Here is a 24512-nt window from a genome sequence, read left to right on the forward strand (position 1 = left end):
CAGCATCTGCCCCATGTGACTCTGTGGACTCAGCCAGAAAAAAGCTCCTTAGGCACTTAAATTCTTGTTGATAGGAAAAGCAGAACTCTCCACGTCACACTCAAGCACGGTTCTGGACTGTTTCAGAAGTTCATCCTCACAATGCTGAAATCTTCCTCCTTTTAATTTCTGCCCAGAGGTACAGTTTTGTTCTCTACTAAATCATTAAATGAATAATCTGATTTCTCTGAAACCAATTTCACTCCAGCCCACAAATTTAATTTACTTCTCTTACTCTAGAGGCACAAGTGTGACGGCTCATCACAATATAGTACAAGGATATCCCCACCGAGTTCACAACTGTATCAGAGCCTTACACTTCAAAGAGAACTCACACACCAGAGCTCACCACTAAAAGCTCTAAGAGGCAAGGCATTAACACCTTCTGAATACTACACAGAATAAAGAATCCCAAATGCTTACCTTCTAGCTCTTGGCTGAAAAATTCATACAGACATTCCTAATAAAATACATTCTTTCCTGATCTTTTTTTTTTTTTTAACTGAAGTATAGTCAATTTACAATGTGTCCATTTCTGGTGTACAGCATAAAGTTTCAAATTTCCCGATCTTTCGATACAACTCCACTCCTTCAGTTTTAAATACCATCCCTTTTTGCTGAAGAAGTGGCAAGCAGGAAGATGAAATTTCCACAATGATTTATTGTTTGTTATTTTTCCCGCTTTTTCATGAAGATAATCCATATACGTGAAACACCCTCGAGTATTTAAAAGGCGTTATCACTTTAAATAGCTGACAGTTCATGAGCAAAGTTAGGGGCACCTCCATCACTAAAATTCTTCCCTCTTCTTTTTTTTTAAATAACACTGGTGAACTAGTGGAAGCAATTTTCCTTCTCTGTGAAGCCTGTGGGTGTCAGTTGCACCTCCAATAAAAGTTCCATTGACAAATATTCTTGGCACCTGTTGGATAAACAAAAGATTAGACGTCACCCGAGTGACGGAAGTTGAAGACCACTCACAGGATACTAACAGCAGCTTACACTGTGGGTACTTTTATGTGCCAAGTGCCGTACAAAGATCTTTGACTAATTACCTATTTAAACTTTACAACCCTTAAGGTGAATACTATTTTCAGCCTTATTTTGTGGGAAAACGAGACACAGGAACTTGCGTGAGGTCACAGTAAGAGTAAATGACAGAGCTGGGATGTCAATCCAGGACAATGTGACTCTCAAGCCCTTCCTCCAAACCTCTGCGGCATATGAAAGGCAAAATACAGCAGTCGCCAATTATTAATAGTGGTTGTTTCTTACCGTTGTTTACTAAAGGGGGCGAGGACACTGTAAACTCCTCCCACACACAGATAAATGAGTTAAATGGCATCGTTGTCTATTTTCCTGAAAATGTGTATTATGGGAAAATCTACACGTTTCAAGAATCTAAAAACGTGGAGCACGAAACCATGCCTGTTAACACAGAAAACGAAGGCTAACCTCTTGCCTGCACTGTTCAAGGGAGGAAGGATACTGTCATCTCAAGAAAGTTCCAGGAAGACCTTAAAGTTCAAAGATTCATAGACAAGCACTACTCACTGTGACAACACCATGACCCCACCCACCACACACACACACACACACACACGGCAAGGGTAAATATAAACCGAGTGGACACTGCTGTTCCCTAGTCTATGAAATGAACCTGGTTCCTGGATCTAGATTCTCAGAGCACATCTGGCTCACTCCTAACACAAGGGCACAGGCCCGAGAGACCCCGCTTACCACAGCCCATCACTCACTGTTCTTTCCCCGGTCATTCTGTACAGAGCATCCTGAAACTGGCTTCCATATTCAAGCATGTCCAGCTCCACCACTTTGTAGTTAACATTCATGTCATGGAAAAGTTTCTTTGCCATGGTACAGTAAGAACACGATGTTTTCGAGAAAATCACCACACAGTTATCAGAAATGGTTTCCTGAAGTAAAACAAACCAGAACAACAACAACAACAATCATTTTAACTCTAGGCATTACCTTTCAGAAAGAAATCACAATACAGTCGAGAGGGTATGGATTTTGGAGTCTCACAATTCAGGGCTCCAACCCAGTTTCCATCGTCTGTTTTCTCTCCCCCGTGGATGGAGGACAATACTATTTATTTCAAAGGAACATGGTTAGAAAAAAAGGATGGCACAGATGGAAAGTGCTGGCACTGAGTAAGGACACCAGTAATCACAGCCAGTTCACACACGGCCAACACGTCTGTGTGCGGACACAATTCTCCACGTCACCACCACCAGCTCACTGAAACCTCACCCTGGTCCTGACATAGGTCCTTTCATCAGCTCCATCTTACAGATGAGGGAAGTGAGGCACAGAGGAGTGAAAATAACTCATGGTCTCCAGCTGGTAAGTGGGAGAGCTGGGACTTGAACCCAGGCAAGTCGGATCCTACAGCCCAGGTATTTGATCTCTGTTAGACTGCTTCTCGAACATTCAGTAGGGTGTTTAGGAGTTAACTCCTTACCTTTCTTAACTTTCTTCCTTTCTTAATTTGTTATTTTTTTACCACCTTAACCTTTGCTTTTTTAAAAAAAATTGACTATAACTGACTTACACTATTATGTTAGTCTTAGGTGTACAGCACAGTGATTTGCTATTGTTATACATTACAAAATGACTTCCTTAACTTTCAGGGGTGAGAACTGATAAATGATTTCTCTTTAAAATGTAAGGCCTTCACTGATCCAGGTATAAATAACAGCCTACCCCTCTACTTCCATTCCTTTCCGAGTATTTTCATAGCAAAAAAAAAAAGTCATTACTGTTTTGCTAAGGTATTATTATAGTGTGTTCCTGGAAAAGCTACTTCCAGAAATGCTGGTTCAGCAGGTTTAAGGCAGGGGTCAGAAACTAGTTTTGAAAAACCTTCCCGGATGATTCTAATGACATCAGCCTGGTTTGGAAACAACCCTCCAGGCCTTTATCACAAAGATGGTGAGGCTTGGTTATGCATCTATGTCACCTGTGAAATTTGTTTTGTTCTGTGTTCCTAAATATATCAAAGTCCAGGTCCTTCAAGAGATTCTGAATGGATAGGTCCGGCAACCGGGTACCTGCCTCGGTTGTCTTATGTGGGTCATAAGCAGCACCTTCAAGATGAAGGCCAAAAATCAGCAAGCCGACCACCCAGGCACAGTGACTGATTCAAAAATCAGCAAGTCGAGCACCTAGATAAAGTTATACCTGCTCTTGGGTATGAAAAGGGCGCTAAGGCAGTGGTAGCTGTCTGTAAGTTGGTCTATTTTTTACGCTTTCTCTTCTGCTCACTCATTAATAGTTAGTACAGAAGTCTCTCTCAGGGAGAGCCAGACACACCTGAGATGCACTAATGCATCTATTTTTCAGAGGAGAAAACTGAGCTTAAGAAGTACACAATACCGGGATTCCATCCAACCTGCCCCGACACCAAGGCCGGGGCTCTCTCCTCACTGTGTTGCCCCAAGTGACAGACACCCCGAGACCCTACTTTAGAGAGAGATGAGCACCCTGTGGTAGGTACGCAGTACAAACACCAATGAACAGGTTCCAAAGTGAGCTGAAACTCAAGATGACCGTGTACAACTTTCTCAAACCTCCCTTTTCACCTTTTCCCAACCCCATCCTTGCTACGTGTTTCATAGTTTTGTGCTCTAGTTTCAAAAGAGGCAATGCCCTCACTAGTGCCCAGCAGCACTCTCACATCCCATGGCTGCGAGGGAACATTTCTGCAGCCAAAGGCAGGAGTGGCATGTGGGTAATGGTGTTTGGTGGTAGGCAACAGAGAAGTACGTCCTGCAGGCTGCGAGGGAAGAAAAACCTACACACGAGAGGAATTTTCTGAGGCAGAAGTAACTGGGCTTTGCAGTGAAAGCAGGAGGAAGACAACAGAACACACACAGCACCCTGAGAGGGTCGTTCATGGAGACAGGAATCCACAGTAGACCTGAGGTGGGTGTGATGGAAAAGGCAGCCAATCTCACAGACCCAATGACGAGGGAGTGAAGACACCGTTAAGACTAAATCTCGGTTGACACAACATTGTAAACGGACTATAACTCAAAAAAAAAAAAAAAAAAAAAGGAATAAATCTCAGAAGGTGGAAAAGGATATCTGTGATTTGCAGATACTAACTGCTATATAAACAGATAAACAAGTTTCTTTCTGTACAGCACAGGGAACTATATTCAATATCTTGTAGTAACCTATAATGAAAAAGAACATGAAAACAAATATATGTATATATATGCATGACTGAAACATGAGGCTGTACACCAGAAATTGACACATTGTAAACTGACTATACTTCAATTAAAAAAAAAATCTCATAAATTCTGACTCACAAAATGATCTAGAACTTCTTTGTCACATGCATTATTTTGAGAACAGATTTTTAAGTATATAATCAATTTAGTAATCTAGTTGCTGGACTATGTCAAGTGTGGACGCTGATTAAGCATATTAAATATGTAAAAAGATCACTTTTCCCCAGAGGAGAAGCTTTTAGCTACATGTCCCACATCACTCACTTGGATCTGAGTCACGGGAGCCACTGCCGCATCTCCCAAAGAAGATGATGCGCTGTTCCCCATCCTAAAAGGAATTTTAAAAGGCAGGGTGGTTTATTAAACATTAATAATAGTATTTCAGATGAGATCCATTTGAAGAAAACTCGATATGCAAATATATATACAAAGTTATGAAAGAGAAAAAATTTGCATTTATTATCAGTACAAAGCATCAGTTTATGAAGTGTGTTTACTGATATCAAAAGGGCTTGTGCTTCTCTAACCAGCCAGCCTCCCAATGAGCGTGATTATTTGTTAAACCACATTTACCGTGCTTTGAACCTGCCACACTCTTACTTCTAAACCAAGTTTCAATCAGATTATCCTCATGATTGGCCCTATGATTCGACTGTTAGTTTAAAAACATAGCTTCCATTTTCTTAGTAAAATATGCCAAAACTCCATGAACATGCTGAGAAACGAGAAATATTCAAAGATTTTAAGGAAACTAAGGTATCTCAACCACAACAATCCATAGCTCCAATTTCCCAATCTGTAAAATGGGAACAATAATCACTTCCACCTCAGTGTTTTGTGAAAATTAAAGGAACTGATGTTCAGAAAGTAGAACAGTGCCTTGACCAGAGTAAATGTCTGACATTATTACTTTTATTTCCTGACTATGAAGACACTCATTATTTCGGTATTTATTACCCTAAACCGAGCTGTTGGGAGCTGCTGGAGCCTTGAACAGGCATTCATTCAGTGCAATGGGAAAACATGGATGAAAATATTGACCAGTTTAGTATCATCAAATCCCTAGAACGTTCCCCATCCACTACATCTTTCTTGATCAGTCAGAGCCTACTGATGGTTGGAACTATATCAAATACCATGATGCAAACTAACTGCAGAGTGAAATTATAAATCTAGCAAAAGGATTAAGAAATAATAAAAGTTTCAAAAGGAAATTGCTAAGGATTAAGAGAGCAAGGTAAAGAATTGAACCTTCAACTATTTCAAAAAATATTCTTTATGATTATGCTGCAAAACTCAAGTTTTGATAGAAAAAAAGTCTCTCCCTCCAAATCAACATTTCATTCATTCATGGTGAGTGCTCTTAAAATTCAAATGCTGTTAAATATAAAAATCAGCCACTTTTTACGTTGTTTCATTTTTTTCAAAGATATCAATCAAGACTTATTCTATTCTTTAGTATTGTTTTAAAAAGCCCACTTTAAATCGCTTTTTACAATCCTTGGATCAGGAACATGTGTTCTACAGAGCTACAATTGCACACCTAGTAATAAGAAAGGAGGAGAGTGGAGGGTGCAGCTTTAAGAAAAGAGTCAGCTGAGTACCTAGGATCTAAACCAGAAAAGAAAAAGGAGCTTCAGGGGCTGGATCTAAGTAGGAGCTCTGATGGAGTAAGTCAGCAGTCTGTTTGTTTTATCAACTAAGAAAACAAATCCTTTTCATCTCAGTCCAGCATTTAATTATCATCCCCAAACCCTCTGAGATTTGCATCCACTCTGCTTATACTACAGAAGCAGGAGTTCCAGTACAACTTGGTAAGAGAATGTTTTCTTGGTAACTGAGAGGAGGTGGGAAGTGCATTTTGAAATATCAGGGTCTTCCAAATTAAAGAGGAAGTTTCTGGAAGGCACTTTTCTCCAATTCTAGTTGAGCTTGGAAAAAGGTTGCTGCCTGTTAAAGAAAGGGACATCAAACAGAAGCAAATGTACAATAAACGTTTCACTTCTATACTGGTAAGTCCCCACTGGCCAGGCCACATTTACGGAGCACCTACTATGTAATGCCCCAGGGATACACATCACTGGAGAAACACAAAGGAGCCTCAAGGGCCTGTCAAATAGTTACTCTACGGGACTGGCACCTTTTGGAGGGGTTCTCTAGTTTAGCAGAAAATTACTTTAGAGTTCCTGCAGTCTTGCAAAACTGGTGGGAATTATCAGATTAAGAAGGAAAGAAGAGACTCCCAGACAGGGAGATGGACGGATAGATATGCAAGCTGGAAGGACAGCCCGGACCGGCCGCTCGGCGGAAAGGGAATCAGCCTAGGCAGTGGGTCTCCCACCGCAGGCCTGGAACAGCGGGTATTTCAGGCCGGGAAGCGCTGGAAAAGCACCATCCCCGCTCTGGCCACAGGCGACGTCAACAAGAATAAGATACCACCGTATCCTCAAAGGCTTGGCCATTTAGTAGAAAGCGCCACTTCCACTTCCTGCCGTACTGTTGCCAGGTTTAGCAACTGAAAATGCAGACCGCTCTGCTAAACTAGAATTTCAGACAGTGAATTACCCTAAGTATGTCCCATGCAATATTTGGGATATACTCAGACCAAACCATTATTCGCTGTTTATCTGAAATCCCAATCTATTAGGGCATCTTTTATTTTATCTGGCAACCGAGGGGGAGGGGAAGTCCAAGCGAACAGAACTCAGACATTTGTGACCTAAGAGTCACATGAGCCTTAAGTCTACACGAGCGCTTAGGGCACCACTCCTTCCCCATCCTTCCTGCCTCCCGCCCTCAGAGGGCCCTCGAGGTGACCCAGGGCCCACCCGCGCGGAGAAGAGGCGCCCCCACCCACCGGCCAGATCCCCGCAAGGCCTTCGCGCCACGCCCAGCCAGTCCTGCCCATTGGGCCCCCTACCCAGATGCCGACGCTCCCGCTGTACCGCCGAGCCGGCAGGCCGAGCTGCTCCCGCCCCGGACAAACCACGTCCCCGCCAGGGCCGCGCGTCGCCAGTACATGGTCGTAGCGCTGGGCCGCAGCGAGCGGACGCACGGACGTCTGCAGCCAGGGAGAGTCCGCCCCGCCCCGCCCACTGGCGCCGGCCCCGCCCTCGCCCCGCCGTTCCGGCTTCCGCTCCCCGGACGCACCTCCGCCCGCCAGCTCTTCCACGCCCCCACCCAGCCAGGTTGCTAGCCTGACCAGCGCCGGACCCGCCTCCGGACCTGCCCCGCCAGTCAGCTCGCCCGCCCCACCTCCTCTTCCCGGTCCCGCCCCCGCCCCACAGGCCTGCCCGCCCCCGCCCGCCGGCCCCGCCCCATCCCTTCGGCCCCACCCCCCGGTCGCTGGCCCCGCCCCCTACCGCCGGCCCTGCCCAACCAGGCCGCTCTCCGGCCCCGCCCCCGACGCCCGGCCACGCCTCTCCGGGCTGTCCGCGCCGCCGCCGGTCTCATCCGCTGGGCCACCGGGTGCTCTCTCAATGGGCGGCTGGAGCGCAGGGTCCCGGCGAGTCCCGCCCACTTGGGAACAGCCGTCCGAGTCCCGAGCGGTGTCTCACCTGCGGGTCTCCGGGGATCGTGCGGGCCCCGCACCTGTTCCTCTTAGGGTTAGAGACGCTCATACAGGCTCACAGGCACGTGGAGGAGTGCTAGGGGTTGTGGCCAACATTCTAACGAAATGACTAAGAAGAATAAAGACGGTCCGACGCGGAATCAGGGTGCCAGGGATGTTTACCTAGGACGGTGGCGTCATCATAACTTCCTGCCCGACAGGTCTTTGTGTTGGTGAAGTAAGCGCCTCAGTGTGTCATCACAAAATTAGACCACTGATCGACAACTCTTGTAAATCATGGGAATATTAGAATTTAGGAAAAAGAAATCAGATGTAGAACGTTTCGTTCCAAAGAAAACGAACATAGTGTTTTCAAAATAAAAATGAAATTAGAAAACAATAAAATTTAAAATAGTCCGGGGTGTTCGCCATGACTTGAAAATTGGCACGTGCTGATAGTGAAAGAACGGTGTCACTCAGTCATGGTAATAATAGCCCTTTGTGCGTCACTATGTAAAATGAGGCGGGCCGGCCTTTATTTTTGTTTACTGAGGATGCTGAAATCTGTGCATTAAGGTCAAAAGTCAAATGGTATGTCTAAAATTCTAAACAATTATTGGAGCAATCCATACCTTTTTTTGATCCTTCTCAACTACTTAAATTTAAGATTCATGTCACCAAGTTACAAAATGAGATCTTCTATTTCTGATAGTTCCTAGTTTCATGTTGCATTACTTCGTGTAAGGGTGAAATTGGTTGCAAAAACAGTCATTCTTCATGAATTCGAAATAAACTTATATAGATTACATTATATAGATGGCTTATGTTAAGTACAGAATTCACTGGACAGATTTTTTAAAGGGATCCCGAAGTGAGAGTACTTCAGGCAAAAGCATTATGCCTGAATTCAGCATGATATGTTCAACTTCTTTGTACTTCTTTGGGCAGCTGCAGAAGTAATGCTTCTTGATCATAGTTGTCTATAACAGCACACGAAGAGGCATGTGGGCTGTTCATTTACATGAATGGTCTGAACACAGCGGGGGACGGCCGTATAGGTAAGTCCAGAATCTACTGGTAAAAACAGCCTTAGGAATTCTTTTTTTTTCATGACTCAACATGATGTCAATTAAAAGAATCAACATACCTTTAAATGTTCTTTCCAACTTTTTATTGAATTGTCAGTTAAAACTCCCACATTTTATTTGACATAAAGAGCGAGTGTTTCCCTTCCCTAGGATTGAAAAATCACAAAGATCAGTGAATTATGACATCTTCTATATGAACGGGCCTTGAGGGAGGTCCTCTATAGTGGGTCCAACATGTGGACCTTAGCCATCTGAGGAACCTTAGAAAATTCTTCCTCCAGAGAAACTAAAAAGAGTGTGATTGTGAAGGGTCAGCTATTGTACTGGTTTCCTTAGGGCTGTTGGAACAAATTACCACAAACGTAAAATAACAGAAATCGATTGTCTCATATTTCTAGGGGCCAAAAGTCCAAAATCTGACGGGGCTGTGTTCCTTTTAGAGGCAACTAGAGAGGAGAAGTCATTTCCTTCTTCTACCTTCTGGTGGCTCAAGGTGTTCCTTGGCTTCCTTGACTTGTGGCCACATTCCTTCCATCTCTGCCCCTATCTTCACATCACCTTCTCCTCTGTTTGCCTCTGACAGGGACAATTGTGATTAGATTTTCTCTGATGAAGACACCTGATTAGACTTTCTCTGATAAGGACATTTGTGATTAGATTTAGGGCCCACCTGGATAATCTGGGATGCTTTTATCTCTAGGTCCTTAACTTAATTACACCTGCAGACTTAGTTTTCCAAAAAAGGTGACATTTACAAGTTCCAGAGATTTAACCTCGGTATTTTGGGGGAAGGACTTGTTTTCAACCTACCACAACTACATAACACAAAACAACCCAAAGGAAGCCTGATGTTTCATTGAAGTCTTGTGTATTTTGTTAAAATCCTGTGAATTTTGCATTATACATGTTTTCTGGGTTTTACTGTATTATTCCGTTCATCCTTCACTATGTCAGCCTCTGTTCTAGGCACAGGATACAGACAAGGTTCTTGCTCCTGACAGATAATATGATATTTTCAGCAAATTTTTGAACGTGGTGTAAAATTTACAGTTCATAAAGATGTCATATTTTTACTTTGACCTCACTTTTAAATACCCCCTTTGTAAAGGTAAAAACAAATTTATGTGTGCCTGTACATTGATGAATAATTACTACAAGAGATTTATGTTGCCTCCAGCATTATCACTAGCAGGTTCAAACTCCATTTCCAAAACACCTACCTAAACAGACACTTTCTGATCTCAAACCTGGTGATTAGTCGTCTGGAAAAGGCATCAGAATACAACTGCCCTTGGGCATTGATGGACAGATCAGTTGCTGGTAACTATGGACAAAGTGGTAAAACCCCTAGGTGATGATCTTGGATCCATGGTCTCTAACTAAAAAGATGTACCATGTTCTCCCCATTGCTGGGCATTTATCCTATCAGGAGACTTCGAACTGAGAATTGCTAGAAATTCTTTAGAAGCTGATGACTGGAGAAGTGAGCAGCTTTTATCTGAGACAAAGAAGATTAATTTTTCAGGTTTTTTTCTAATTAATTTTCTAATTTTTCAGCTCTACTACTGATTTTGACTTTTATTGTATTTTGACACTATGACTGAACCAACATTAGTGGGGTAATTGGAAGGGATTTACAAACAGAATGATCTACAATTTTCAGCCTATAATTTTCAGTCTTTTTCATCATCTAAGCAACAAATTACTAATGAGATATCTTACTACATAAGTTTAGGAATCATTACCCTCAAAAAAAAAATTTATCCCCAAAGAGAGACTGGTCACTGCTATAAAACTGAATGCTTGTGTCTCCCCGCTCCCCGCCATTAATACGTTAAAATCCTACCCCCAGGTGATAGTTTTAGGAGTGAGGCCTTTGGAGGGTGACTGGGTCCTTATAAAAAGGACCCCAGAGAGCTCCCTTCTTTCTATCATGTGAGGATGCCATGTAGAGACCCAGGTCAGTGAATCAGGAGGTGGGCTCTCACCAGACACTGAGTCTGCAGGCGCCCTGATCTCGGATTTCCTGGCCTCCAGAACTACCAGAAATAAATTTGTTTATAAGCCACCAAGTCTATAGTAGCCTCTTATAGCAGCCTGAATGAACTAAGATAGTTTGTGTATGAAATAAAATTAAGGAACTCCTGAGGGGAATGTATTTGACTCTCCTAATCTACCATAAACCGTGACTTCCTTGAACTCATCTATTCACTTATTAATTTAACATTTTTAAGGAGCCAATAATGTGGCAAATAATGTGCTAGACACTCAGATAGGATGACACAGGCCTATTGTCCTTTACTTTTATAGGGGAAGGCAGTCAAGTAAACTAATGAGGGTAGTCAAGTAGTATCAGGTGCTCTGATACAAGCATAAATAGAGCAGATAGTGTGGGGGATAAATAAAAAGTACTACATTCTTTATAAAGTGAGTATTTGGGGTGAAGTTCAGGAAAATACCACAGGAAGGGGAACATTCACAGAATAGACAAAATTTCTAATTCAGTTGCAAAATGGCTATAGATAGTACAGTAAATTAACTTTATACTTTTATATGTATATCTCTTCATAAGTGCACATAATAAAATTGATTCTTTTCAGAGCAAGTCAAAGAATTTGGTTATGTCAATCACAAAGTTGACTTTTTTCCTTTCTGCTATAGTAAAAGGAATTATAAAAAAATTGCCTCACAGGGTATGTTTGATTTAAGGTATACAGGCCACAGTATGCTGAATTTGTATCGTTTCCAGCACAGCAAGGACACTCCTGAGTCTTCCAAGTGCCAATTAAAAAAATCAAGTAATCCGAAAGTGTTCTAATTTGAACAGTTGGAGTTTGCATTCTCTAACTTTTCCATTGGCATTTGAAACAGAGCCATTTAAATGTAGCCTTTAGAGGTTGGGGGTGGGGTGGGGTGGTGGAGAAGGGGCCAGGATGGAAAAAGTCATCATCTCAGGAACTGAGGGGTAAGATCCAACATTTAAGACATTCCAATGATTTGTGAGCTTCTTTCTTTCACCTTCTTACACTAACTCCATTTTCTCCATTAACCAATTGATGCTGTGAGAAGGTGTGTAACTTGGCCAAGGTCAAAAGGCAGCTAATGAACATCAGTGCCCGAGATTGATTTCCGCTGGACCCGGTCTTTTCCACTGTGCGAAGCCACCAAAAAATAAAACAGAACAAAAAGGAAAAACCCACCCCCGCCCCCAAACCTCTCCCTTCTAAAGGGACCTAATCACTTGGACCTAGAGACCACTGGCAAGGCGGGTCCGAGCTACTTGGGAGGGTAATCCTGGTTCTGCAAGCCTCTTGCCAAGCACGGTCCTGGCTAAAGGAGAGGCCCGCGAGCCTTCGGCCGCGCTCGGGATGGGCTGTGGAGCACCAGCGCTGGCTCTGCGGATGCGGGGACTAGACCCTCCGCGCAGGTGCGCGCGCACCTGTCGCCTGCCGCGTGCGCGCCGCGGGGGCGGAGGGGTGTGAGGTACGTGCCCCGCGCGCGTGCGCCGGACCCCGCTCCCCGTTCGTGCCCCGTACGTGGGCGCGGCGCTCCCCCGCTCCAAGATTCCGGCCGGGAGTCGACCCCGCGCCGGGCAGGCGTCTGGGAGGGGCGTTTTCCGGGGCGGGCGCGGCGCCCCCTGGCGGCGGGCGGCGGCCCGGCGGCTCGCAGTCAGGCGTTCTCGGCGGGCAGCCCGCGGCGGGGCCTTCCTTCCAGCGCGGGGTCCTCGGCGGCCTGGGTGGCTCCTTCCCCCGCTGCTGTCGTAGGCGCGGACGGCTGCCAGTGCCGCTGCAGTTGGTTCGCGGCGGCGGCGGCGGCGGCGGCGGCCGAGGCAGAGGCCGAGGCGACAGGCGAAGGGGGCGGCGGGCCCGGCGGCGGCGGCGGGGCCCGGGGCCGGCGGCGGCGAGCGGGGCGAAGATGGCGGACGTGCTCAGCGTCCTGCGACAGTACAACATCCAGAAGAAGGAGATTGTGGTGAAGGGGGACGAAGTGATCTTCGGCGAGTTCTCCTGGCCCAAGAACGTGAAGACCAACTATGTGGTTTGGGGGTGAGTCCTGCGCGGCCGCGGCCTGGGGCGGTGGGGCAGAGCGGGGCGCCCCGGGCCCCTCCTGGCCCCTCCCCCCCGTTTCCCTTGGGGATGGAGAGAAACGGGTGCTCCGGGGGAAAGTTTCTCTCGGGAGCAGAAGTTGCACTTGCAGGTGAGGAGGGGACGGGAGGGGCCCCGTCTGGAGGGGTCCGTCCCCCCAAGTCTTTGGGAAGCCTAAAGGCAAGGTGCCTTGGGAGTTGTGACTCTTCCAGCTGGCTTTTGCCCGTCTCTGTCGAGTGCTAGCAGTGTGCATAGGTGCATAAAGGAGCACACCGTCCGGCCCCGAGACGTCTCTTTTTGTTCTTCAGTTCTTCTCTGTGTCTTTCCGAGATTGTCTGCTGGCCTTTGCAGCTCCTGGTCTGTTTCTTCTCCTTTCCCGATTCCCTCAGGAAGAGAGAAGGGAACTAGAAATTAGGACGGGAAAGAGATTTACTTTGGAAGGGTAATCAGAGTCTGTGTTAAAGGTGAAGGTAGGAGTTTCCTCGGGGAGAAAGTTGCCGAGGGGAATGGAGTAAACTTTGCAGATCTAAGTGAGAAATTGATGGAGTGTGCGATTTTGGGAAATGTGCTCTAAAGAGAGTGTATTTTGGAATGTTGATCCAGGTGGTGGGTTTTCCTGAATTGAAGTCCTTAAGGAAAACATCTACAGAGAAGTTTAATCGTTGGGGATCTTTTGAGTGATGTCTCTCTTATTGGCGTTTCATTGGATAGTTAGAACCCTGGGCCAGAACTTTCATACGCATTTTGTTCGCTTGAATGGGAGCTGGAGCTTTACGAAAAAATGTTGAAAAGCGAGGGGAAATTTAGTTAGTTGCCTTTTAGTTTTTTTGGGTTCCAGGGCTTATGACTTAATTAGCTTTATGAAATGTTGATGGATAAAGCATGTTTCCTGGGCTTTGTCCTTCCAGAAGGAATTTGCACAGGCAGAATTACATTTGATTGGATTAAAAAAATTTCTTTGGGAGTTTCTTTGAGGAAAAATCTGTTTGAATGGGGCATGCCAAACCAGAATAGGCTAGGAGTCCTCCTCTGCCCCACTCACGAGAGCTAGGGGCTCAATGGATTTTTAACTGATTGTTTTTTCTTTAAAGATGGTTGAGTTCTTACGGTGTAGGGCTGTCCGTTCTGAGAACTAGAAAATAATTCTTAGGACCCCAGTCGTGGCTTGGAAGGAGGTTAACTCAGTCAGAGGAGAGGAGCTAAAACATAACTTGATAAGAATCGAATTCCAGCTCTTGAGAGCAATCACTTCTAGCTGAGGGTGTTAAGAAAGATTTCATAGAAGTGAGTTTGGCACGTAGACAGGCTGCAGGCTTTTCTTGAATAAATGAACGAGCAAATAAATGGAAAAGCTTTAAAGGATGGACAGAAAGTCTAGGGGTGAAGTGGTGGTGGGTTAGGGCTTCCAGGATGAGGAAACTGTGCTTAAAGGCATGAGAGCTGGAAAGGAAATGCTCTGGCAGCCATTCGGTGAAGCCAGGAGTGAGAAAGGGGGTGCTTAGAATAGTAAATTTCAAACTTTCACAACAGTGAATCACACCAATAAATATATTCTAATTTAGTGTTAATCTCCACGTATGTGTAAGTGCGTACACATACATGACATTAAGCATTAATCACTGCACCAGTGGATTCAATTTTTTTCTTTTCTATATTGTAAGGAAATACCAAGTTGTTACCTATGTGTTATACTTCATAGGACAGTAATTGGTAAGTGATGTGTGGTTTGAAATACATCAATCTAGAAGGAAAGTGGAAATAGAGCCAGGGTTCGAGATGATTATATTGGGCTGTATTCAGATGAATTCAAATAATAATTGGTATTTGGCGTTGGTATTTCTAGACAGGGAGAATGTAATAGGAGTGTCATAGGCTGGGAGTGGACATTAACATTTGCTGAGCAAGTAGTGTTACGTGCTTGCATTAAAGAGCCTGCACCTGTAGACTACTTTGTTTTATCCAGGTAGAATTCATTTTGGGTGTACATCATTGGTTTAGTTTGAGGGGTGGTGTAAGAATCATACCTCTGAAATTGATTGTCGTGTTTAAGAATGTTCTTCAAGGTGTAGTTAAGCAGTGTCTTACTCAGGGGCAGGATGCATTTCTTGTAAGTTTAGCACCAGTGGTAGTTGTGAGGTTCTCATCAGGTTCCTTGTTTTCTCTCATGAATCCTCTCTAGTCTGTAACTGATGAGGTTTCTTTCTCTACTGACAAAGCCCAGAATCTAACTGGGGCCATAGTCTAAAAAGTCTGTATTAACAAGGTATGAATATGGTGTGGTCTCTTTACTTCTTACTTTTTGTCATTGTCTACCTTTGTGTTCCTTTTGCCTTAATGACAGTTTCACTTATTAGATGTCATACTCTGTGTGTGTTTTTGTTAGTCATGTTAATAAGTTTGTTGTTGGATAGTGAAGGGGGTGTAGGTGAATTAATCCGTATAATTAAGCCCAAGGAGTTGTATTAGAATTGTGAGTAAAAATCTTGTCTTAATTATTTCAGGACTGGAAAGGAAGGCCAACCCAGAGAGTACTACACATTGGATTCTATCCTATTTCTGCTTAATAATGTGCACCTGTCTCATCCAGTTTATGTCCGACGTGCAGCTGTAAGTAGAATTCATTTAAAAACTTTTTGATTTGATAGTTGGTATCATTTGGCCTGGATAACTTCCCTCATGGGTTTCAGACCGAAAGAATGAAAGATTTGTATGGAAGTCTCCTGGAGGGTCAAAGTTAGACCACTGTGATTTATGCAGATTTTTTTAACCTGTGATTTATTTTTTTCATGTAAGATGTGGGTAATGTTTATAACAACAGATTTTTCAAAGCCATGTATAAGGATGTTTTAAAAAAATTTATGAGCATGTGGAAGGACGCTGGTATTCAGCACTCTAATCTCAAGAAAAAATTTTTTTTGACATCAGAAAGAATCGAGATTAACAGACAACTTTTTTAAATGAATTTTTAATCAATTTAAAAACTTTTTTCATGCTTTATTGAATGCATTCAGATGATTGAAAGATGCCTGCTTTCTGCATCTGAGTGTTTGAACATTACTTTCCTGAACAAGAAGTACATATTTAGTGTCAAGTATGTATCGGAAAACAATATGTAGGGCAAAAGTGTTTGGGACTTGGGAAATAGTGGGATAAAATAGCATCTTACTGTATAAAGCTATGTTAACTTACATTAGATCTTTAAAAACTGAATCAGACACTAATTAGAATGTTTTGTTGGATATATCCATTCATTTTGGGGTAATAAAGATGATCCAGATGCTTGGTTTACTCTTAGATTATGTCTCTAGGGAAGGGTTGTATTTGTTGCTGTGGCCCTTAGGACCTTTAGTCACTTCATATTAACTCTTATTTTTCTTAAATATTTGACGACTTGAAAGGGCCAAATTCTACAGTTCTGTAGTTCTATAAATACTGTTTTCTCCTTACTCCCTTGTGTGATTTGCTCTTTCTGTGAGCGGACCATTTCTGAAATAAGTTTTCCCGACTCATTGCCCCTGTTACATTGTGAGTAGACGCATCCCTTTTTCTGCTGGTGATAATGTATACATAAGTCATTAGTGACCCAGTGCTGAGGCGTAGTATCATAGTTAGTCACAGTAATTTAAAGAAAATTAATTCAAATATCTTACCTGTTTATGTTCACAATTTTTTTTTACATTTTTATTGATTCATAATCATTTTACAGTGTTGTGTCAAATTCCAGTGTTCAGTACAATTTTTCAGTCATACATGGACGTATACACACTCATTGTCACATTTTTTTCTCTGATTTATCATAACATTTTGTGTATATTTCCCTGTGCTATACAGTGTAATCTTGTTTATCTGTTCTACAATTTTGAAATCCCAGTCTATCCCTTCCCACCTTCTCCCCCCCCCCCCCCCCCCCCCCGGTAACCACAAGTCTGTATTCTCTGTCCATGAGTCTATTTCTGTCCTGTATTTATGCTTTGTTTTTGTTTGTTTGTTTGTTTTTGTTTTTTTTAGATTCCACATATGAGCGATCTCATATGGTATTTTTCTTTCCCTTTCTGGCTTACTTCACTTAGAATGACATTCTCCAGGAGCATCCATGTTGCTGCAAATGGCATTATGTTGTTGGTTTTTATGGCTGAGTAGTATTCCATTGTATAAATATACCACATCTTCTTTATCCAGTCACCTGTTGATGGACATTTAGGTTGTTTCCATGTTTTGGCTATTGTAAATAGTGCTGCTATGAACATTGGGGTGCAGGTGTCATCCTGAAGTAGATTTCCTTCTGGGTACAAGCCCAGGAGTGGGATTCCTGGGTCATATGGTAAGTCTATTCCTAGTCTTTTGAGGAATTGCCACACTGTTTTCCATAGTGGCTGCACCAAACTGCATTCCCACCAGCAGTGTAGGAGGGTTCCCCTTTCTCCACAGCCTCTCCAGCATTTGTCATTTGTGGATTTTTGAATGACGGCCATTCTGACTGGTGTGAGGTGATACCTCATTGTAGTTTTGATTTGCATTTCTCTGATAATTAGTGATATTGAACATTTTTTCATGTGTTTTTTGATCATTTGTATGTCTTCCTTGGAGAGTTGCTTGTTTAGGTCTTCTGCCCATTTTTGGATTGGGTTGTTTATTTTTTTCTTATTGAGTCGTATGAGCTGCTTATAACAAATATTTTACCTGTTTATGATATTCCACATAGACTAGTTTTTAAAAACAAGCACAGAAAATCTGTGGGCTCTTATTTGTTTATACTCAGAAGCATAAATGAAAATTTAATCTAACTTTTAAAAACCAGAGTAATTTTAAGTGATTAAATATAGTTCATTCAAGAGTGTGAAGAATGTTTGGTTCAGTGAAATGTAATCAATGTAAGTTAATTAGCCAAAGATATTAAGGGTTCTTTTTCATTGTTACTTTAATAAAGTGACAAAGGAATTGTGACTATATGATCCTGTAACCACCTGTTTTCCCTGTGCTCTGTTGTTGTTTGTTTACAGTATAAAAGTGATATGGAAAATTGTGGTAATGACAGGATTCATTGAATTCATGGCCCAAAGATGACTTGGTGCCTAAAGTATATGGTTTTATTTGTTTTGCTTACTTCTCTACAAGTTGCTAATATAGGAGACTAAAGGAAAATTACCCATTTTACCAAAACAGATACATTTCCCAGATTTAATTTCTTAATCTTTTCCTCCTGCTTATAAAGTTTATACATACTCAAGCATAAGGAAAGAAATATGTAATGTAGAAAGAAAAAACTGCCACTAACATTTTTTTCTATAATCTTCTAAATTTTTTCCATGCTATAAAAATGCATACCTATTTTTTAATAATTTTATTTTTTCCTTTTAATTTTATTGAAGTATATCCAACATGCAATATTTTATTAGTTTCAGGTGTACCACATAGTGATTCAGCAGTTAAGTACATTGTGAGTTGATCACCACAGTAAGTCTGCTAAAGGGCAGTCACCACACAGAGTTACTGCAGCACTACTGACTCTAGTGTGCCGTTCATTACATCTCCATGACTGACTTATTTTATGACTGGAAGTTTGTACCTTGTAATCTCCTTCACCTATTTTGCCCAACCCCACCCCCCTTCTTTGGCAACTTACCAGTTTGTTCTGTGTATCTGTGAGTTAGTTCCTGATTTGTTTTGTTTTTTAGTTTCCATATACAGGTAAAATCATATGGTATTTATCTTTCTCCATCTTTCTTACTTAGCATAATACCCTCTAGGTCCATCCGTGTTGTCCCAAATGGCAAGATTTTATTTTAGATATACACTATATCTTTATCCATTCACCTTGGACATTTAGATTGCTTTGATATTTTGGCTGTTGTAAATAATGCTGCTGTGAACATAGAGATGCAGATGTCTTTTCAAATTAATGTTTTTGTTTTCTTCAGATAAATCTGAATCATACAGTAGTTCTTTTTTCAATTTTTTGAGAAACCTCTATAATTTTCCATAGTGGCTGTACCAGTTTACATTTCCACCAGCAGTACATGAGGGTTCTGTTTTTTCCACGTCCTCATCCATGCTTGTCATTTATTTATTTACTTTTTGATGATAGCCGTGCTGACTGGTGTGAGGTGGCATCTCATTGTGTTTTTAACTTGCATCTTCCTAATGATGGGTGATGTTGGGTGTCTTTTCATGTGCCTGTTTGCCATCTGTGTGTTTTCCTTTTTTCGATGTTGAGCTGTGTGAGTTCTTTACATATTTTGTATATTACTTCCTTATCAGGTATATTTCTGCAAATATCTTCTCCTATTCAGTAGATTGCCGTTTCATTTTGTTGATAGTTTCCCTCACTGTGCAAAAGCTTTTTAGTTTGGTGTAGTCTGTTTATTTATTTTTTTATTTTGTTGCCTTTGCCTGAGGAGACAGATCCAAAAAATATTGCTGAGACCCAAATCAAAGAACTACTGCTTGTGTGTTCTCCTAGGACTTTGTTTCTTTATCCTTACATTCAAGTCTTCAGTCCATTTTGAATTTATTTTTGGATATGGTGTAAGAAAGTGGTCCAGTTTGATTCTTTTGCACGTAGTTGCCTAGTTTTCTCAACATTATTTATTGAAGAGCCTGTCTTTTCCCCAGTGTATATGCTTGGAACACTATTTACTGTTAATTATGAAAATTTAGTCTTAGTGGCTAATTTAGTTTATTTGGAAGAGTTCAAGTACAGTATTTTGAGAACGTCTGGTTTGGGTGTGAGAAAAGAAAGCACCCTGGAAACCTTGAATGAAATGAGCAAGCAGTGGGACTAGAAAGGTATTTACCCCGAAATGCAAATCATCATGAATAAAATAAAGAAATAAATACTTAAAATAAACCAAGAGGGGAATAAAAGACTACAGTTGGTATTTTGAATAGGGATAGGATTACTCTTTTATTTCTAATGCTCATCTTTTGTATATCTTACTAGAATTTCAAGGATAGAGTGAATAAAAATTAATATGCTTAAATTTTCAAGAATTTTTTTAGGTTCTCTTAACGTAGTTATCTTCTATAAACATGATTCTAAATACCTGTTATCAAGAAATGTTGGGGTAAAATTCAGATATTACATGATGTTTGTCTTTACCAGGTTTCTTATAATTGTTGATTTGATATCTAATTTAAAATTTTGACTTTAGACTGAAAATATTCCTGTGGTTAGAAGACCTGACCGAAAAGATCTACTTGGATATCTTAATGGTGAAGCATGTGAGTAATTTTTGAATTGTTCTCACTCTTAAATAGACATTGTTTCTTTTTTTCACCCTGTGAGATAAGAATCAGTGGGAAGAGAATCTGTATTCCCAGTAAAAAATTACCTCCTCTACAGCCATGTCCCTGTGCTTGCTTCTTTCCTGTCGCAGCGAACGCACTGTCTTTACTCTTGAGACCAGTCCTCGTGTATGGAGTCCGTCTCCTTTCACACTGTCAGAGACTCTGCCTTTGTAAATTTTTGCTTCTCTCTTGCATCCTGCATCATTCTGATTATTCCCTTTGGAATATGTAAGGTAATATATCTCATTAAAAATTTCAACCTCCCCCCACCTTCCTTCTCTCTACTGCTCCACTTATCTTCTTTTTGTTACAAAATTCTTTGCAGGAGTTGTGTGGTATCCTGCTTCCTCTTTTCCCTGGTTCTCGGATCTCCTCCAGCGTGACTTTCCTCACCATCTTGCTGAAATCACTCTTACAAGTTCAGTACTGACTTAAGGATTGCTGATTGGTCTCTCCTATTTCACAGCTAACTTGATCTCTCAGCAGCATTTGACACTGTTGACTACTCACTCCTTTTGGAAGCTATTCTTCACTTGGCATTTGGGGCACCAGACTCTTGAGGTTCTCTTCCTACTCATTGTCCACCTCATTTTTTTTACTTGCTTCCTTATTTTTAATGCATTCCTGAGGTTCTGATTTACAGATTCATTGTCGGCATCTTCCCTTGGACATTCAGCAGGCATCTGAAATTGAATGTCTCTAAAACAGAGTGCCAATTCCTCCCTCCCTTCTCCCTGCAGAACTGAAACAGCAAGTCCATTCTCCCAGTGCTCCCACCTCAGTAACCAGTGTCCCATTCGTGTAGCTGCTTAGGTCAAGAAATCAGAGATTTCTCTCCCATCTCACGTCGATTCCATCAGCACGTCCTCTTTCTTTACCCTCAGAGGTATGACAGCTTTGACCGCTGTCTCCCTGCCGCTCCATCCTCCCTCTTCAGACTGCGGCATGGCTCTCTAGGGGCCCTCATTCTTTGTTTCCTACAGTGTAGCCTCTGCTTCCCAGAGATGGACCTGTTTTTGAAAAAGCCTATAAGCCTGGTCATGTCCCTCCCCTGCTCAAGGCCATCCCGATTGAACCCATCACACTGAGAATAAGGCTCACACTCCTCACCCTGACCTCCGTGGTCCTGCGTCGGCCCGCGTCTCTGTGACCTGTCTTCTGCCAATCTTCTCTGCTCACCGGAGTCCAGTCTCACCGGTGCTCTTGGCTTGCCTAACCTTGGAGCCTTTGCACTTGCTCTTCCCTCTGTTAAATTCTGTTACTCTACGTTGTCACATGGCTCACTTCTTACTACCTCCTTCGGAGCTGTGCTCATCACTTCTTACTACCTCCTTCGGAGCTGTGCTCATCACTTCTTACTACCTCCTTCGGAGCTGTGCTCAAATGTTCCCTTGTATGCACACGTTTGTATGTTTACTCCCATGTACACACACTTTATGTACATGTGATGCTGGAGTATGTTCTTTGAAGTTGATTTCAGTCAGATTATCTCAATTTATAAGCTAAATTGTCAAAAATAGTTTGTCCTCTTACAGACTTTTTAATACAGATTAATCTTTTATAATCAAACGCTTTTACAAACCTGCTTTAAAATTTTTTAAGGGGAAATCACTATGTATAAAGTAAGAAATACAATAAATCTTGAGCATTCCACTTGTAATAAAATACAATGTATGTATTCAAATATTTACCTTCTGACAGAAATCTTTTTAAATCTCCAGCAACATCGGCAAGTATTGACAGAAGCGCCCCTCTAGAAATAGGTCTTCAGAGATCTACTCAAGGTATGTCTTGTTGCATGTTTACCTTGAACTTTCATAAACCTATCCTCAAACTGTACCTTTATTTGCTTCTTTTTTTCTTGCAGTTAAACGAGCTGCAGATGAAGTTTTGGCAGAAGCAAAAAAACCACGAATTGAGGTAATGAAACTTTGTTTTAAAGGTGATTCATTTTTTTTTGGAGGTTGGAATTGTGTAATAATAAGAACTTTTTGCTCATAATGGTCCTAAGAGCTTTTTCTCCTAGAAAAATAGTTATATTAGGATGAACAGTCCATCAGTAAATAGCTTGAGCTGTAGTTTAGCATCTCTTACGTACAAGCTATGTGGACAAATGACTCGATTTTCTTTACCTTTATATCATTATTGGTGAGAGTGTTGGACCAGATCGGTGGTCAGAAGACTTTTCCTGTGAAGGGCCACACGGTAGATACTTCTGGCTTTTTGGGCCTTGTGGTCCTGGTCCAGCTGCCCTGCTGCCACTGTTGTGTTCGCAGGCAGAGATGGACGGGTGAGGCTGTGCTCTCATAAGAAACTTTTACAGAACAGGTACCGGGCCAGACGTGGGCTTTGTGGTGGTGTTTGCCTGGCCCTGGAATAAGGAGGTCTGGAGTTCGCTTTGTTTGTTTACTTGCTTAGGGTTCGTGGCAGCACTGGGGATTGAGCCCAGGACCTCGTGCTGCTAAGCGTGCGCTCTACCGCTGAACTGTCCCCTCCCCTTTGCGTCTCCCTTAGGAGCTGTGTACATCAAGTGCTCACCACGGGCACTTCCTAAAGCCCTGACATACCAGCTTGCTTGCTTCGTGGTAGAATTTTATAGCCGCCAAATGAAGTGTTGGTATTGGTAAATGAAGATAGTTCGTGTTAAAATTAAGCCACGTAAGAAGTGTAGTTACCGTTGGAAAGAAAATTTGTTGGCCAGCTAGTGTAGTGCGTAAGACAGTTAAACCTAGGAGTTTAAGTCGTATAATTACAGTGTTATTCGTTTAAATTTGTAACAAGCGCCAGATCAGTTACATATAAAACCCTCTGAAAACGGAAGATTATGCATTAGAGGCACACTTAAAATCTGACAAATGACTAAACTGGCTACATATCAGTTAACAATGTGGAAATAACGTTTGTGGTCATCAATAGTATTGATGTTACTAGAAACTAAGTCTTCTCATTTCACATTTGTACAAAAAACAAATGTACCTCTTGCTGCTACGCACACAGCAAAGCACCCACAATTAAGGACAGGTAAGAAAGGTACCTGTTAAAGGGGCAGGGTTGGTTGGTAAGTACATATGTTAGAACCGTGGACAAGACTTGGTGCTAAGAAAATGTAGTTTTGAATAAGCATTCTCTGAGTCGCAGACCTGATGTTCTTCACATAGTGATAATGATGCTCATGGTTAGCGCTCTGTGCGCGGTGATAGTCACGTAACCCTCACCACCACCTGCTGGAGTTAGCAGTGCTGTTGTGTCTGCTGTGAGCTGACAGGCTCAGAGAAAGGTGACGCGCTGAGGTTCACATAACCAGGGTTAGAGCCCAGTAGTCTGGCTCCTAGCCTCTCCACTATGCTGGGTAACAATCTTGTGGCAGTAAAATTGAAATTTTCCCCAACTCTCTTTGTATGAAAGGAGTCTGTGACCCACTATATTCAAAATGAGTGAATTTAGAGGTGCCACTTATTTGGAAAAAGCTGAAATCATGGTTTAATTGCTTGAGCAAATTGAATATAGCAGACATGCAGATTTGCTAGGTTAATGGTAACTTTAACAATCAGCAAGAAATAGCATAATGCAATTCTTTCCAGAGCATTTGTCAAGTCAAAATTAATTTAACACAGATAGCTGTATTACACAGACAGTTTTTAGTTCAGAAAATATATATTGAAGACCTGCTAGACACTATGCTCGGAGAAAGAAACCTTGGGATCTGGTTGAGAATCGAGGCTGCAGTTGTCTTTAAAATCAGTGTTCTAAGGAACTTGAGTAATATGTGTTAAGCCTTTATTACAAATGCATTTGTAAAATTCTAATGAGTGATTATTTTCAGGATGAAGAGTGTGTACGCCTTGATAAAGAGAGATTGGCTGCTCGTTTGGAGGGTCACAAAGAAGGAATTGTGCAGACTGAACAGATCAGGTAAGAACTTCTTTAGTAAGAGTAGGCAGTTGAGTGTCAGTGTAAGTTAAGTATATATGGAAAGAGGGATATTAACATGCTGTCTACATCGTGCGCTCCTCACTGTGCGCCTCTGTGCCCGAATTTCAGACGAAGATGCCTGAGCGTGTTTAGTGTTGGGGGGGGTTGGAAGCCTTTGTGTTGCTTGTGTTTTCTGGAAAGCCTTCTTGATTCTGTTATCATACTGATCTTTTCTTTTTCAAAAATTACTCCATAATCCAAGTCACTCATTTATCATGAAGTCTCTTGT

The 24512-nt window shown here is 42.1% G+C and overlaps 2 protein-coding genes across 7 annotated transcripts in view; one reads left to right on the forward strand and one right to left on the reverse strand.

Moving 5' to 3' along the window:
* Nucleotides 1–680: 680 nt before the first annotated feature.
* On the reverse strand, nucleotides 681–8274 carry GLRX2 (glutaredoxin 2). 5 transcript variants are annotated; one of them, XM_072948743.1, is made up of 4 exons: nucleotides 8035–8274; nucleotides 4566–4629; nucleotides 1797–1973; nucleotides 681–961 (listed from the first exon to the last, which is right to left on the reverse strand). In XM_072948743.1, the coding sequence occupies exons 2-4, from the start codon at nucleotides 4626–4628 to the stop codon at nucleotides 830–832; spliced, it is 372 nt and encodes a 123-aa protein (XP_072804844.1). In that variant the 5' UTR covers nucleotide 4629; nucleotides 8035–8274; the 3' UTR covers nucleotides 681–829. The 5 variants fall into 5 exon arrangements, with proteins under 5 accessions (XP_072804844.1, XP_015094106.1, XP_072804843.1 ...); XM_015238620.3 differs by lacking the exon at nucleotides 8035–8274 and adding an exon at nucleotides 7859–8017; XM_072948742.1 differs by lacking the exon at nucleotides 8035–8274 and adding an exon at nucleotides 7222–7417 and having other exon boundaries at nucleotides 1780–1973.
* Nucleotides 8275–12493: 4219 nt separating this feature from the next.
* The window catches only part of CDC73 (cell division cycle 73), an 81978-nt gene continuing 69959 nt past the window's right edge, over nucleotides 12494–24512 (forward strand). Inside the window, exons 1-6 of one of the 2 annotated variants that reach the window (XM_072948746.1) lie at nucleotides 12494–12985; nucleotides 15526–15631; nucleotides 20176–20245; nucleotides 22033–22095; nucleotides 22179–22231; nucleotides 24135–24223. In XM_072948746.1, the coding sequence (XP_072804847.1) occupies nucleotides 12855–12985; nucleotides 15526–15631; nucleotides 20176–20245; nucleotides 22033–22095; nucleotides 22179–22231; nucleotides 24135–24223 (512 nt within the window). In that variant the 5' untranslated portion in view covers nucleotides 12494–12854. The remainder of the gene's footprint in view (nucleotides 12986–15525; nucleotides 15632–20175; nucleotides 20246–22032; nucleotides 22096–22178; nucleotides 22232–24134; nucleotides 24224–24512) is intronic. The other variant, XM_006203633.4, reaches the window with a different exon arrangement.

Source organism: Vicugna pacos, chromosome 23 (genome assembly GCF_048564905.1).
Source record: "Vicugna pacos chromosome 23, VicPac4, whole genome shotgun sequence".
In the NCBI taxonomy this organism is placed as follows: Eukaryota; Metazoa; Chordata; class Mammalia; order Artiodactyla; family Camelidae; genus Vicugna; species Vicugna pacos.